Source organism: Papilio machaon, chromosome 22 (genome assembly GCF_912999745.1).
Source record: "Papilio machaon chromosome 22, ilPapMach1.1, whole genome shotgun sequence".
NCBI classification, from domain to species: Eukaryota; Metazoa; Arthropoda; class Insecta; order Lepidoptera; family Papilionidae; genus Papilio; species Papilio machaon.
In genome coordinates, this window is record NC_060007.1 from 1,006,101 (window position 1) to 1,022,643 (window position 16,543).

Here is a 16,543-nt window from a genome sequence, read left to right on the forward strand (position 1 = left end):
TTTACAGCGTAAATATTAGTAAAAATATTAAATACGATCAGAAACTAGATAATATATATAATTATTAATTACTCACAAAGAATAACAAATGTCGCTTTGTTAATAGGTAAAGTATAAAATTGTAACATTTTTAATTTATGATTTAACACCCTGTAGTAACTATCGTTCGAAAATTAAAATAAATAAAACTAACTTATAGACTTCTAGATAAATTTAAATAATATGGAAAACGTTTCGGAAAATTTTTCTATTGTAGAGTAGATCCCATACGTAATGCTGTGGTCAGGTGACACCAGATGGCACCCTAATCGGATTTTTCTAAGACCTTTCTCGCAGTAAGTCGGTAAGCCGATCATTCAAGAATACTCAAATATGATTCAAAAATATTAAATCTTACTAAACTGTCACACTCAGAGTTCTACACTAAAGAAGACTTTCAGTGTAAATTTCTCATATAAAGCGGAACTGTTTAAGATTCTAAATGAGATAGCAAGACTTGTAATATAATTGAACGAAACAGGTGTTTGTGAACTAATAAAGGTTTTTCTTTTTTCTTTAAATTACGTTCAACGAACTAATATTTATGCCTGCATACAGCGCAGACGTTGCATGTTAATCACCATGGGGTTTTCGTGTTCTCACGCAAACAATGGTTGAACTCAACCAAAATAAATAAAAACTTTCCACCGCCGCATATCAGTAATGATCAACATTTATATATTATTATAAATTATAACTGCGAATGTTTGGATGTATCTTTATAAGAAAGTATCTCAGAAAGACTGCATGCATCTCGATAAAATTTGGCATAGATGTAGAACATAGTCTGGAAGACCACATAGGCTATCTAGTTAAGTTTTTTTTTTCTTTCGCACGGGCGATAGCTAGTTGTAGAATAAAAGACTATGGGATAGATGATACGGGAATATTAACAAAGAAGTAATGAGATTAAATGTGAATGACAAAGTTTTTTTTGATATCAAAAGGTGGCAAACGAGCAAACGGCCACCTGGATTCGCCGCAATAGCGAGGCGACCGTTGCCCATAGACATCCGCAAATGCAGATGTGTTGCCAACCTTTAATCAACGCAGAAGGGGACGCACAGAAAGAGGATCTTTCTCCTATAGAAGAGGAGGTAGAGGGAGACCTAAGATAGTATAGATTGTGTGAAAGAGAATATGCGTAGGAGAGTCAATTCAAATACGACATCAGATAGAGAAGTATGGAAATAGTACATACTATGCCGACCTTCCATAGGAAAAACGCCAGGAAAATGATGACAGAAGAAACGATAATATCAATGTTGAATCCTTGACATTTTTGGAGATAAAAAGATCTTGTAATTCCAAATCTAAGCGCAAATCTTTCCTTTTAATTTACGCACAAAGGAAATTTATTCAGGGAATTCTTTTCTATGTAATTAAAGTAAATAGAATCTGTATACCCACCGACTAATAACATATTATATAAAACAAACTTTTAAAACCAATGAATCAGTATTAAAAATATATATAAATGCGAATGTTTAAATGGATGGATGGATGGATGTTTGTGTGAAAGTATCTCCGGAAAGACTCAACGGATCTCGTTGAAATTTATCATACATGTAGAACATAGTCTGGAAGAACACATAGGCTACTTTTCACGTTTTTTTTTATTTCCGCGCGCACGGAGACAGCTAGTCCATAATAATTTATTACAGTTAACTGAGATATATGTCTGTTTAAACAAATTATTTAAAAAAAAACTATTAACTTTCTCTCTTATTCTTATAAATCCGTTTTTCTTACTCATTACTAGGATTCAGTTATCAATATTAAAATTCTTAATCAAATTATCGTTTTCAATTAAATTAATTAGTGTTAAAAGTGAAAAATTCTTCGACATTTTTTTTAATTCAAGATTGGAACCACGTACATAATTATGAAAGTCGTTATAACTACGTTTTAGAACACGCCGTAGCAACACAAAACAGCACGCAATACATACCTTATTTTTGTAGCGTTAATCGAAGCCTCACCAAAAACTGATGAAATTAAATTACTCACAAAACACTCATATTTTTTTATAAAAACACTAAAACTTTACACGTTCTAATTTTAAAAATACACCTAAAAAAATTAAACACAAACTCGATAAACTTTGCCAGGAAATTAACATCCAATCACTCAACGCCAGAAACGCATTCAGTCACGTACAAGTTTGTTATAGATTAATTTTCGGTAATTTAATTATTTCACGAAGCCATTCTAAAGCAGCAGAGTGCACGTCCTCACTCCAGCGCGACTAACAAACGACTGCCATACTATGCGCCACTACGCCACATAACTTGTTTATGAAACAAAATATAGTCTTGTTAATTAATTAATTATTAAAAACGATATCATAGCCTTCGGAATCGCTGTCTAAAGGGAAATTAAGGCATTACATACACTATCGAATACATTAGCCTTAATGAAGAATGTTTTACGTTCCGTATATTGTAGAACAAGGTTAATAAATTCGTACATATATTACATAGAAAATGGTGATAAGATCCCCCCCCCCCTTTAAATTACATACAACAATTACAACAACTTGTACAAGAAATAACGCAGTCTTTATTTCTTTTAAATCAGATCATTCGAAACATGTTTCAAATTAGTAGTTTTTTTTTTTTTCAAAAATATATTGTTTTAATGAATGTTAAAGTATGATAATTATAGTTGTTTGTATCTTTTTGTATACTATGTATTTATTCATACCAATTATTCCACAATCACAATTAAGTCGTGTTATACTTCGTAGAAATTTTATTTTGCTACGAAAATTACGTAGCAAATGCCTACGCTAAGTTGGAGCGGTTTTGCCCGACTGAAAAAAGGGTATTTACGAATTTATAAGTGCGTGTTATTGGTACTTCCTTAAACAAAGTTATGGATTTTAAATAAATAACTCCACTATTACTTTTTAAGTCATTCGATTTTTAAGAATACCGATTTTTTCTCTTTTATTTATTTCTTTATTTATTTATTACTAGCTTTTACCCGCGACTCCGTCCGCGCGGAATAAAAAAAATAGAAAACGGGGTAAAAATTATTCTATGTCCATTTCCTGGTTCTAAGCTACCTGCCCACCAATTTTCAGTCAAATCGATTCAGCCGTTCTTGAGTTATAAATAGTGTAACTAACACGACTTTCTTTTATTATATATATAGATATATATAGATATATATATATATATAGATAGATTTAATATTATTGAACAAGAGTGTTTATACGTATCAAAATTTAGCCATTTACAAGGTTATTTAAGTTTGAATATTACGCAATATTTTTTAATATGTTTTTCAAATAATATTAGAAACTTTAATAGATTTCACTTATTGGATTCGATATTACGAGTGTTATACCTTAATTTTTTTATCTTAAATAAGGTTTTAATGCAAAAAATAATATGTTTTGAAATTATTTTATTTCGAATAATTGAATAATTTAAAATGTGAAGTAATAACTTTTTTCTTACATTCATCATAATAACGTACTTGATATCAAACATAGAATTTCCGATTTTCGTAATGATTGCTAAGTGATAAAGTTCCTCAGAGCGTTGTAACCATTACAGTATTGGCTTTTCATTTTTTGTACGAAGAAGCAATGTTAATCAAATGAAAAGCCCCTTTAAAGTAAGCGTTGGGAAGGTAAATGTTTATTGTCCGTATTTCCAAGAAATAATCTTTCTCTATTCTAAGACGCCATTTAAATAATTAAAAATGCTTATAAGCATTCTTTATTTTTCTAGTTTTATTAATTGAACTTTTGTCTCTGTCTATCTTATCTATATATATAAAAGAAAGTCGTGTTAGTTACACTATTTATAACTCAAGAACGGCTGAATCGATTTGACTGAAAATTGTTGGGCAGGTAGCTTAGAACCAGGAAATGGACATAGAATAATTTTTACCCCGTTTTCAATTTTTTATTCCGCGCGGACGGAGTCGCGGTTAAAAGCTAGTTTTATATACATAGTACTTACTCATTTCATTAATAACGTTTAACAAATAAGTGTTTTTTAAACAATTAAAAATAACAACTATTACATAAATTACCAAATCTAGCACGGAATCATAATTAATTTTCCTTCTAATTTTTTTTTATATTACAAGGTGGCAAACGAGCAAGCGGCGAAATGGCGAAGCGACCGCTGCCCATAGACATTCGCAATAGCTTATAAGTTGCCTACCCTTAATCGATGAAAGAAGAGACGCACAAAAAGAGAATATTTAACCTTCCTAATATTAGACCTCCGGCATCACACTCATCAGACGTAACACGGAATGATTTCCACTTGACGTCTGTCTTCTGTAAGGTCGTGGTATTTCACTGAGCGAGGCCAATTCGTGCAACTGATGTTGTTGCTGGCGTCTACCACTGTTAAGAAATGGTTCTGAGGACAAAAATAAATAGATTGTACGTTCATTGGTCAAGAAATATCAAAACGTACGTACTTATCATAGAAATACTCATAAAGTATTAGGCATTTATGAAAAAAACAGTATTTGCAGTAATGAAAACCCACGTTAATGTTTATTAAAAAGAAACAGTACTTAATTAACTTAGTTTCTAGCGTTACTATTCACCTGAAACTTTTACAACGAAGTACTAGTTAATTATTTAATAGCATTCACTCTTTTCAACGTGTAATTAATGCTGAAAGTTATGTTGAATCGGCAATGAGCAATAGTAACGCCCCCTACCGGCACTCGGACAATTAAACTTTTCACATTTGAGTACAGGTCAGCGCGGGCGACTAATGAACAAACTTCCCAGCAATCTTGCTCACAGGGCGATTCAGGCCAACTGCTTCTATTCGCTATTCCGTGTTATAGCAACTGGGTTAATTAATGTCTATTGCTATCATAATTTTAATACAAAGCAACTACTTTATTTTATACTAGCTTTTACCCGCGACTCCGTCCGCGCGGAATAAAAAATAGAAAACGGGGTAAAAATTATCCTATGTCCATTTCCTGGTTCTAAGCTACCTGCCCACCAATTTTCAGTCAAATCGATTCGGCCGTTCTTTAGTTATAAATAGTGTAACTAACACGACTTTCTTTTATATGTATATAGATTAACCAAAAATGAATCCTAATAGCAGAAATAAACAATAATCCGCAATAATTCAAGAACGCTATTAAGGTCTATCTGTCAGAAGTTCACTAGAGAAATTTACAAACGAAAGGTCTTTAGTAATTCTTCTACAAAAGCTAGGAAATAAAAATTTAAGAGCCATCAATACTTTACAACTTAACTCCTCTTTGCAATCAGTTAAGTCGTTGCCGAGTCGTACGTTTAGGATCACTGCACTTAATAGAATTAAAGTAAAAGCTTCGAATATTTGCGCTACGTTCACCTTTATAGCAGAACTGACGCCCGCGACTCCGTTCCCTTAGAATTAAAAAAAAACTTTATAAGTATCCTATCTGTTCTTCCAGACTATGTTCTATACTAATGACAAATTTCATCGAAATCCGATGAACCGTTCTGGAGATACCTTCAAACAAACATCCATCCATCCGTCCATTCATCCATCTAAACATTCGCATTTATAATATTAGTAAGATAACGAGAAAAGAAGTAAGAACATACCATACATATTATATATATATGAATTTTTAACAAAGATTGTTAAACAGAGTTAAAGAAAAACATCGCTGGGATTTTATTCCTGTACACATGTAAGAAATGAATAAAAACAAAGGATTGGTACAAATTGACAGTACGTGGATTTCCTTTCAAGTATGACGTGGGTGTTTTCAAGAATAGAGTGAACTAAGCGCGTAACATCGCTCGGCCACATTAGCACATATCAGGTGGGATCATGATAAAGAACGATGATTTACTACTACTATAGAAGATCAATAAATATAGTATATCTTGCTAATATTATAAATGCGAATGTTTAGTTGGATAGATGGATAGATGGATGTTTGTTTAAAAAGGTATCTTCATAACGCCTTAACGGATCTTGATGAAGTTTGGCACAGATATAGAAACACTCTGGAAGAAAAATTAGGCTACTTATTAAAAATGTCACGCGGACATAATCGCGGGCGAAAGCTAGTTTTATATATTATTAAAATATTTGGCTTAAAGCATTTAATACACGTAATAAAGTCGTTTGACTTATCGGCGTCGGAATCGTCTATAAACGACGCGACGTTGCGAGATTCAATTTGTTGAGCCGCTCGAATGATTTACATCGTGATGCTGATTACGTTAATACCTATTTAGATATGAAATCTACGATTTGCACATCTTTAACAACTCTGTTAATACTTTAACTACATAAAGTTATTTTAAATAATTATTTATTAATATATTCATGGTAATAATTATTCTTCAAAATTTTTTAACGACTAGTAAAATTGTGAATCTTACAATAAAATGTTTTCCAACTGTGATGTTGGAAAATAGCTGTTAATAATGCATGAGTTTTTCAGAGAGCAGCATCTGTCTTTAATCAATGTTCTGTGAGTTTTCACTGCAGAAATGTCTGTTTGAAAACATATCACTACCTCTGTGTTTTAAATAGTGTGAGAGTAATGACAATATGTTTTGTTAAAGTGCTTCGTCAGTAGCAACCTAAGGGAACTTAAGTCGATGGTACAGTACATTAATTTAAAAGAAAGAACAAAGTTGCTTTAATAAATCGCGAAAAGTCTTCAATATTAGCTCACCCGAACACGAGTTTAATATGATTCACAAATATATTGTTCAAATATAGCCCGTTCGTGTATTGATTGAATCATTTCCCGCCGAAAATACAGATTATGCCAATTGAGGACGCGCCTCCAATCAAGCCGCTTATCAACCTCGCTATGGAAGTGCTTGTTGCTTTACGTACGTCAGTCAATCCACATAATTAACAGATAATAAATAAACTCAAATATCAATTCACTGGAATGGAAAATTAATAACAGAATTATAAATACTGATTACATGATACACATCTCACGCCTTTAACCCAGAAGGGTAGACAGAGATCGTTGACCTCCATTTGGCGTGGCCAAATGAACCTCAGCAATCCACTTTTCGCCATCTTGTGAGATGGAACGTGACGGGTAGCGAGCCTAGTTGTCGTCTTTTTCTCCCTTTTTCTTTCTTACATGATATTTCTGTCTGATAATCACTTAACACGTTGCATGCCACAACGATTCTATCCAATAAGGAACTTCCCAGGCGGTAGTATTGAACGTGTTAGGATTGTTGCTAACAAACATACATTTTAAAAAGCGCCAATAGCATTGTGGTAAAAGTAAGGGACATATGACAACGTGGTCGTGGCTTCGAACCCCACCATTCAATTATTGCCGTGAATCATTTTATAGCACAAGCTTAGTTGAAATTATTACAAGAAATATTAGTTAATTTCAAATATTCTTCTAACAGTCGTCACTATCATCAACCTTTGTCTGTCTATCGCTGGACATAGGCTTTCAATAAATTTTAATATTTATTTTATTTAAAAAATTCGCCAGTGATTCTTTAAAAAATGGCAAGCTACTTGTTACATTTCACCTGTTACGTTGTTAAATGTAGGAAAACTATTGAATAATTCAATCAATACGAAGTCGTCAATCGCTTGCAATAGCTGTGGTCAATTTATACGACAGTACAAATACGACCTTACGGCGGGCCCTCATTACGTGTGCTGATTGGAAGCGAATGCCTAACGCAATTTCCATTAATTATTCCTTCTCACAATATAAAATTATTTATTCAATTTTCATCACGCGTCAATTGTGTAATTCTGTTTTACGCAGTTTGAAATTCATTAGAAAATCAGTAATAATTCAATTTAAATGTTTAAATATTACGCAATTCGAAAATATATATTTGGATTAAAAGAAAGGAACATTTCAAAAAAAAATTGTATCAGTAATACTCGTATACATACTAAATAGATACGTTACAAATACTATCAAGTAAAATTATCCCTCACTCTAGTAATTAATATGCAGTGTTGTTTATTAAAGGCGGTCTCACAAAGCAAACAGCGACGATAAATTGTAATTTTAAGGTTATATTAAAAAAGGCGTTGTCTTACACACAACGAGGTTTTTACCCCATTGACCCTTGACAAATATTTGAATAACGGTAATACTTAATTGAAAAGTTGTAAAAAAAATTCCTCGATGTATCTAAGTAGCTATATCGTACTAATATTATAAATGCGAAAGTTTAGATAGATGGATGTTTGTTTGAAGTTATCTCCGAAACGACTCAACGGATCTTGATGAAATTTGGCACAGACGTAAAACATGATCTGGAAGAATACATATGCTACTTATTACGCTTTTTAATTCAGTGCAGACGGAGTTACGGGCGACAGCTAGTATCACATATTCTTCAAGTAATCCTTAAAAATATATTGTAAAACTGTATTTACTTGCAATTCATAATTACATTTACTGTGGTTATATAACCGCGCTCTAATATTCGCAAATATGAAGCTATTATTGGATCGCATCATTTTGATATCTCGCGTAAGTTCATATTTTATGTCTTCCTTTACCGCTGATACGGCCTCGTTTGTAACTAAATACGAAAGTACATATATGTTCTGTATTGAATAATCGAAAGACTAGTATTATTTGATTTAATATAGTGTAGTACTCATAGTATACTGAAGTTAGTGTACAAGATTAAGTAATATTTTTTTTACCCTATTGTTACTTGACTGACAAGAAGGTAATTTTTTTCGCTGAAATGATCTTTTGCTTGTGGGTTTGAAATTCTGTCAATTTTATTGCTATAATCAAACGAGGATATCTGAACCGGTGGGAAGCGCTGCTATTGCGCTTTGTTCTGTCATAAATATATAAAACCTACTTGGACATAGAAAATTATATAAAAGAAAATCTTGAGAGGTATCAAGGGACACCCGGATGGAACGAAGTTCCTTTCTATTAATTAGTGAAGGAACCAATGTTTATTCTATGAATAAAAAACTTAAGTCTTCACAAGAAGTACATTTTATTTCTATGAATTTTCTTTATATATTGTCACGTCGTTGCCATGGTGAAGTAGCGCTCATTCGTCGTTAACATACTTACTATAGCAAAAAGTGTCGTGACAACTTTTCGTAAGAATTTTTTCCGTCTAGCCCCCTATCACAACGCGCGATAAGGAACTTCATTCCAAAAAAATGACATGACAGCTACAGTTCAAAGAGGGTCTTGAGACATTTTTGACGTTGACACAGGGGCGCCAGTGAGCTGTCAAAATTTAGTTTGACATGCCCACCGATTCAGATAATCTTATCCGTCTATACTTGCAGTAGCCAGCCTAACAGATGGATTTGATAAGTGATGTTTCATTCATTCATGATTGTCATACATACAGGTTATTATCGAATCTTAAACAACATAACTTTTTTTAATTAATGTTATTACCAATGTTAAGCAACAATTTCAACTCTAGGTACGAAATAGTCCGATTATTAGGCAAAGCCGTAGTAATCCTTTGCGACAAAGCACTCGAGCACAATACCACCCCCCTCCTACACCTACGTCACCATGTTGTTTATGAACCTGTTATAGAAACAATTTATTATTCACACAACTTCGGTACCTCCGTGCGCTGGAGAGTAACAAGTTCTCCTCCCATACCCTGCACTTGTGTTAACTGCCACAGAGTACAAACATCAGATTAACCATTGCAAACATAACACCAAAAATAAGTTCACAAATTGCAATATTCCTTGTAAACAAAGCTCTTGTACACAATATTGTTTTTTTTATTAATTCACTGGCCAATTAATATAAAAACTACAAGTTATTTTATGTTGAATTTTTAACACCAAAATATTCACTGAACGGCAATAAATAATTTATTCCATTCACGCCTAAAAAGTTAGCACAGCCATTTAGAATGAAAATCTAAATTTTAAATAATATTACGTGAAAAATATACTTCTCTTGTGATTGTACTGCTGCATTAGATATTATACTGTGCGCTCATTAGCGTGGGCAACGAGCCCAAATAATAATGGGCGACACGGCGCTGTTGAGCCTGTATTCGACTAATTATCGCAACGGCGGCGGCGTTACTTGAACCCAACTAATTATTGATAGTGGGTGTCAAGTACTCTGAATATATTTCAATTAAAAATCCTTTGTGATACCATGCGAAATATGTTTTAGTTTCAACTTTTTTTTTTCATAATATTCTTGCTGAAACTACTAACCCCTTCATGAAGAAAACAGTCAAGGATTATGTTACCATTTTATATAGCTAAAGAGGTATATTCACAGTACAGATGGTTGTCAAACATTTATCACAATTTAAAGATAATCAGTTCTTTCTAAATCTATAAAATCATCTAATCTAGTGAATAAGATCACTTCATCTTTCATCTTACATTAACTGTGTTAACATCTACAACTCTTGCGTCTAAGATGATGATAATCATGTAATCCCGGCCAATATCGGTCACGGCCACTATCATCAACTCCGGTTTTGACGTTGGTGTGCTCGCTTGTGGCTTATATTGCCAATTTTGTTTGCTCAAATCGTCGCACATATCGGACATGAGAGCACACCGTTCACGTTCTAAGAATCACATGACAAATAAACAGTTTCTCTTAAACACTTAACACCTTGAATAAACATTAAGATAACAAATAACAACCCCTCAAATCGTAAACAGCATCGATGCTAAGATGAAAGTAACCATACGATCGATGTTAAGTGTAATGATTTACGTAAAATACAGCGCAGATGCAAATACGATACTTTCCTGCTTCGTTATTCTTCCTTAACACCATGTTTATGGTTATAGAGTTCTGGAATGTTCGATGCTTCGAAATGCAATGACGTATTCCAAGCTTTATCAAAATGAGATTCTCAAGGTGAAAATAGCTTTATCATTGAGAAATACATATATAAAGATAGTTGTATAAATAATCGAAACTAATGACAAAGTTTTAGAATAGAAAGAAGTGCATTTCCACTAACCGTTGCTTACGATTAAGGTGTCTTCTCACTAACTTTTAAGTGACCACCACTCAGTCACAGTTCAATCAAAAAGAAATAGCCTTTGGTACCTTTTTTCATCGTAACAGAATATGACATTTTGATTTCGAATCAAGGAAAGTAAATACAATAATTTTGATCAAACCCAGAAAACGTTAAATGGTCTAAAAATATAGTGTTTGTTGAAAATAATACGAGTACCCCTTACTATTAAAATAAAAATTAATATTGGCTAGTAAAGTCTCATAGGAATATTTTTAAAAAGAAAAAAACTTTAGAAGCTCACATAATCACGTTTGAATAAACAAATGAGGCTGCATCGAACGGAAGAGGAAGACATAAAAACTGAGTTCGCGATAGCAAAGTTATGTTACAAAGAGATAGCAGCTAACGCCGGAGTTATTTATGTGCTGAGGGTCGTGGTGTAAATTATATAACATAATGCCTACATATATTTGGAGAATGTACTTTTGTGATAATTTAGTAATATTAAAAGTACATTAATAAGTACAAAGTGAATTACTAACGATAATAAAACCATATACCCATTTTAATCCAACATTGAAATTAAGTAAACGAAGAAATGTTAAATTTATAAATGGCGGCCATTGCACTTATTCACTTTTTCGTTGAAGTATTTTTTTTGTGTAAATTTCAGATAGGGTGGAGTGCTATTGTAAAATAGAGTAGCTGATTTTATTTTCATATTTGGTTAAGTGAGATTTTTTTTTACCGGCAATATACATGTTGAAATTTCACATTTTAATGATTTATTTTTTTACTTTTTCTGGGGTAAAACATTTCGGGTTTGTATTGGAATGAAATATGAATATAATAAAACGGCCAGTAACAGACCACAGTTTAATAAAACAACACAACTTAAGAAACTCTATCGTAAAACTAGCCAATTACATTAAAAAGCGGGTTTAATTCGCAATTACCCCATTTGCAGTGTGTAGTGACTAGGCAGATTTCTTCGATGATGTAGCGATACAAGGTCTGACAAGTTTACCGCCCGCCATTAATCACCGCGCCCAACTCCGAGGTGGTGTTGACATCTTGCCAACACACGCCGCCATTTAATTTGGCGCGTATTTTTTATAGTCTATGGAAACCATAAATCATTAAAGAGCTATGACACATTTTTTACTAATTTGTTTTTTTTAGATACATGACTTCGATAAGGCTGTATGTCGAATTTTAGAACAATTAAATGTTTATAAATCAACGGAAAAGGAAAGGTGTGATATTTCATATATTTCGATTTGTGTTAATTTATAATTTAGTACGACTTCTTGCAAAATATTTAGTAGATAATTTTACAATCTAAATTTAATATGATACTAAGAATAATATTACTGCCATCTTAGACCTCAATAGAAATTTCATCCGAGCATTTACCAGTTATTTCGCAGGTCATCAAATCGATTCCTAAGGGTATAATTAGAATTATCGATAATTACAATGCTTGTGTTTGTCTGTTGAATCTCGCTATAGCGTTAGGTCCCTCACCTATCATTACAAGCGATTGATATCTTTATCGTGTTGGTAGAGAATATTACTGAAAAAAAAACAGCATCTAATTTATGTTTTTTTTATTCTACATTAGTTTGTTATTATTTTTGATAGTGGGTAAACTTTTATTTTAGGAACAAAAAATAAAACACGATTTTAAAAAGAACGCAAAAGATGGTAAGATCCTATCAGCATAGAGGTATTTTTAATCGGATGGATAATGAACATCATCTTTTCCTCAAATTTTAATATTAGAATTGATAGCTAAATAAAATACAAATGTCCAACCGGCCAGTTATTCGTAATAAAATGTTTTACATGGGAGACTAATGTGACAGGAGCCCCGGCCGCGGCAAATGCGCCGCCATTATGCGGGAAAAGGGAAACTATAAACCATCAGGGGGCGTTCGATAAGCCCTAATGTGGCGTTGAGCTGTTACATTCTTATCGGGATGGTAATGCAAATTTTATGCATTTGACACTCGTATGCAGTCCACTATTATAGTTTCACACGTGGGTAGTTCATTGTGGCAATACAGTAAAATGGCGCAATACTGCTATTACCCGAACACTAACACCAAGTCTGTACTGTTTTGAAAATAAGTGTTGTAAAGTCGTTCATTGGTTAAAGTGGCGATCCTTAAAGAAATTTTAAAACATTAATATACAATAAAAGAATTCCAAGTAACGTCTCTGAATGCAGATAAAGTGAGTTCAAACAACAGCAACACTGCACTGTCTAATGCTCTGCCTAACTTTTCTCGCCTCGTGTGAACTAGCATTGAATAGGTGAAGAAAAGTGTTATCATATTAATTTATAACTGACCCAGCGAAAGAATTTTAACACATTCAATGGTGTTATATTTAAATCTTTAGGTTTACGAAAGATGTCTTGCACACGCTCTAAAATAAAATTACTGCAATTTTCAACCAAGCGTGTCTCAAACCTTTCTCATATCTAAAGTACGAATCTTTCCATTACTTCTTATATTTGTGTATAACGACTTCAAACATAAATACAGATAAACAACAAAGGAAACATTCGATACTGTAAATGTAATAAAATAAGGCAACACAATTCCATTCGTTACGTATTTTGCCGCAAAACATATCTCCTTTCCAGTTGAATAAAATATTATACAGGTAGAGTGGATAGCCGCAGAAATCTAATCTCAAGTACGACAAAACTCTTAAAATAAATATACCTGCTTTAAGAAAACAAAGACAAATTCACATTTTAAACCTTGGTTCATTGTTTATTTTTATAGGATAAGAGGGCAAGTGTTCATTCAACGATTCAAAGGTTTTACCCTTTTCAAATTGAAGTTTTATATTCTTTCTTGAATTTTAACTTAAAAGAATTGATATAATTTAGAACTCAACCTGAAGAGTGTAAATTACATCAAAGGTATTTTTAAACTATAAAATACTAGCTGTCGCCCTTGACTCCGTTCGCGCGGAATTAAAAAAAATAAGTAGCCTGTGTTCTTCCAGACTATGTTCTACATCTGTGCCAAATTTCATGAAGCCGTTCTGGAGATACCTTCAAACAAACATCCCTCCATCCATCTAAACATTCGCATTTATAATATTAGTAAGATAAGATGTTGTAATAAGTCATTTAATTTTTACAAACTGATGTTGAGATTTACAATAAGAACACCTTAAAAAAATCATTGACAACAGAAAAATAAACATATACTAGTATGAACACCGCAACAAAAAGAACAAAGCAAAAACGTCTTATCGCTTTCCAGGTTTCGTGGCTCTGTCTAACCTCTTTTACTCTTGTTATGGTCATGTCTTTCCCTGGAGGTTGTCCCATTTCAATGGTATATTTATGTTTTGTTTTATTTGATATTTTTAGTAAATTTTCATAAAATGAATGGACAAAAATTGTCATACATTTGCTAATTTTTATCCAAAATTTAAATTTTATTTACAAAACGTTACTTGAATTGAAGTAAATATTATGACAGTGACAAAATATAAGAAGTCGATTTAAAGTCAATGTCGTATGTAATATCGATATCCGTGTCGCATCATTTTTTGTTTATACAAAAAATATTTTCGACCTTATTCAGGCTTGGCATTCTTTAAAAATTTCGGTTGAGATTTTTCCTGGAAATACATCGACTAAATATCGTCTTCGTCTACTCTATACCTGCTCTTTGGAACAACACACAAACCTTAATCTTTGTAGCGTCTTTTGGTTTTGTTGTTATTTGTCACAAGTTGTCATGTTTTGTATTGTAAATAAACAAACTTCAGATTACACAAAAGTAGAAAGAATTTATTCTTTAAATTTAAAAAAACTTTTGTTTTAAAATAAACACGTATTGTATCAAAAGTTTTCGCACATAAAACAAAATGTTATAAACAAAAACATGCCTCGAAAACCATGTTATTGGACGCGCAAATTGGAGTTAGAGTTGGTTGAATTTGTTCGCCAAAGAGAATTTATATGGAAACCTTTTAATAACACGAATCATCAAATTCAACAAAAGTATAAAGCATACGCCGAGTTTGCTGCGAAGTTAGGTCGGGGTTACTCTGGTAAGTAATTTATTTTAATATCAACATAGCTAAAAACCTTAGTTTCTAATTTAAGACTTATATTACTTGTTTACAGCTCGTTCAGTCAGGGATCGCTGGGTTAATATTAGGAGTACTTTTAATCATAATCTTCGACGTGTAGACAAGTCCAAAGAAACCGCCAGGTCATCTGCTGAAGTGTATGTACCATGTTGGCCACTATGGAAACCATTGCAGTTTTTACGAGACATTTCAAAAAGAGAAGATGCAAATTTTGAGGTGAGAATTTTGCAATTGGGCTTACTAATTAAATTATAATTTAATTGACCTTTATATAGTAGTCTGGTCAAGTATTTTTGTTTGTATTTGATATAGCTACTAAAAACAATTAATTTCATTTTTTTCTCTAATAAAAGCAGATAATCTTGAGATAATGATGGTACATAAGCAGAGAAAAATGTTGCATTCATTAATCTATCAAGATAAAATATTATTAACATTTCATTTTCAGAATTACTCATCAATACAACCAGAGATGAAAGAGGAGTTGCAATCAGACATGGAAGAGATAAACCTTGGCATTAGACAGCGTGGCAAACGGACAGATAGACCTAGAAGACAATTTAAATCACCAACAAAAATAATTAAAAAAACAAACAAATGTGTTAGCTTTATTGACAATCTTCTTATAGCCATGAAACCTATTTCCGAACCATCTACAGAAAACATGCAGTATTGGTTCTTTGGTAGACATGTGACTGAAAGACTGAATGCTATGAGAGATGAAGATGCATCTTGTGCTATTCGAGACATAATGTCATATCTTAATCAATGTAGATCTATAAATGATAGTGATATCAAAAGTGAAGATACTTTGGATTAAAAAAACAATAAGTTAATATACTGTGATCTGGGACACTGGCTTTTTCATCAGCTCACTATACCTACCCACTGACGGGCTCGGAGCCTCCCCAAGTTAGGTGACTAGGCCATAGTCAACCACGCTGGCCAAGTGCGGGTTGACTTCACACGTATCTTTGAATTTCTTCTCAGATATGTGCAGCATCACAATGTTTTCCGTCATCGTAAGAATATTGGATAAATGTACATATGTAAATCGAAAAACACATTGATACATGGTGGGATTAGAACCCAGGACCTGCAGATTGCAAGTCAAGTGCTTAACCCTTATGCCACCAACGTTCACTGGGACAATGCTAATGGTTAAATGCTGGGTTTGTATTCTGAAGGTGTGGGTTCAATCGAACTTTCCTAGTTAGTTGTAAGGGCTCAATTTCCGCAACTCCACGACTGGCGCGTATTTTGCGTGTGAGCATGATCTGGATTCACTCTAGCCAACCCAACTCTCCTAAGAATCCCAACAACCCTTTGATGTTGTCGGTGATCTCTGGGAGTGTTCTCGGTCCTATTAACGAAAATATTATGATGCAACCTGCATGAATAAATGAA

The 16,543-nt window shown here is 32.9% G+C and overlaps 1 protein-coding gene across 1 annotated transcript; it reads left to right on the forward strand.

Moving 5' to 3' along the window:
• Positions 1-14,857: 14,857 nt before the first annotated feature.
• Positions 14,858-16,106, forward strand: LOC106719359. The gene is made up of 3 exons (XM_014513690.2): positions 14,858-15,094; positions 15,171-15,352; positions 15,585-16,106. Exons 1-3 carry the CDS (start codon positions 14,926-14,928, stop codon positions 15,954-15,956), a joined length of 723 nt encoding a protein of 240 aa, XP_014369176.2. The 5' UTR covers positions 14,858-14,925; the 3' UTR covers positions 15,957-16,106.
• The last annotated feature ends 437 nt before the right edge of the window (positions 16,107-16,543 follow it).

Excerpts from the sequence above, each read along its gene's own strand:
- LOC106719359 (XM_014513690.2), top strand. The coding sequence starts at position 14,926 with ATGCCTCGAAAACCATGTTATTGGACGCGCAAATTGGAGTTAGAGTTG. Across the intron at positions 15,095-15,170 it reads GTTAGGTCGGGGTTACTCTG|CTCGTTCAGTCAGGGATCGC; the intron begins GTAAGTAATTTA and ends ACTTGTTTACAG. Across the intron at positions 15,353-15,584 it reads GAGAAGATGCAAATTTTGAG|AATTACTCATCAATACAACC; the intron begins GTGAGAATTTTG and ends TTTCATTTTCAG.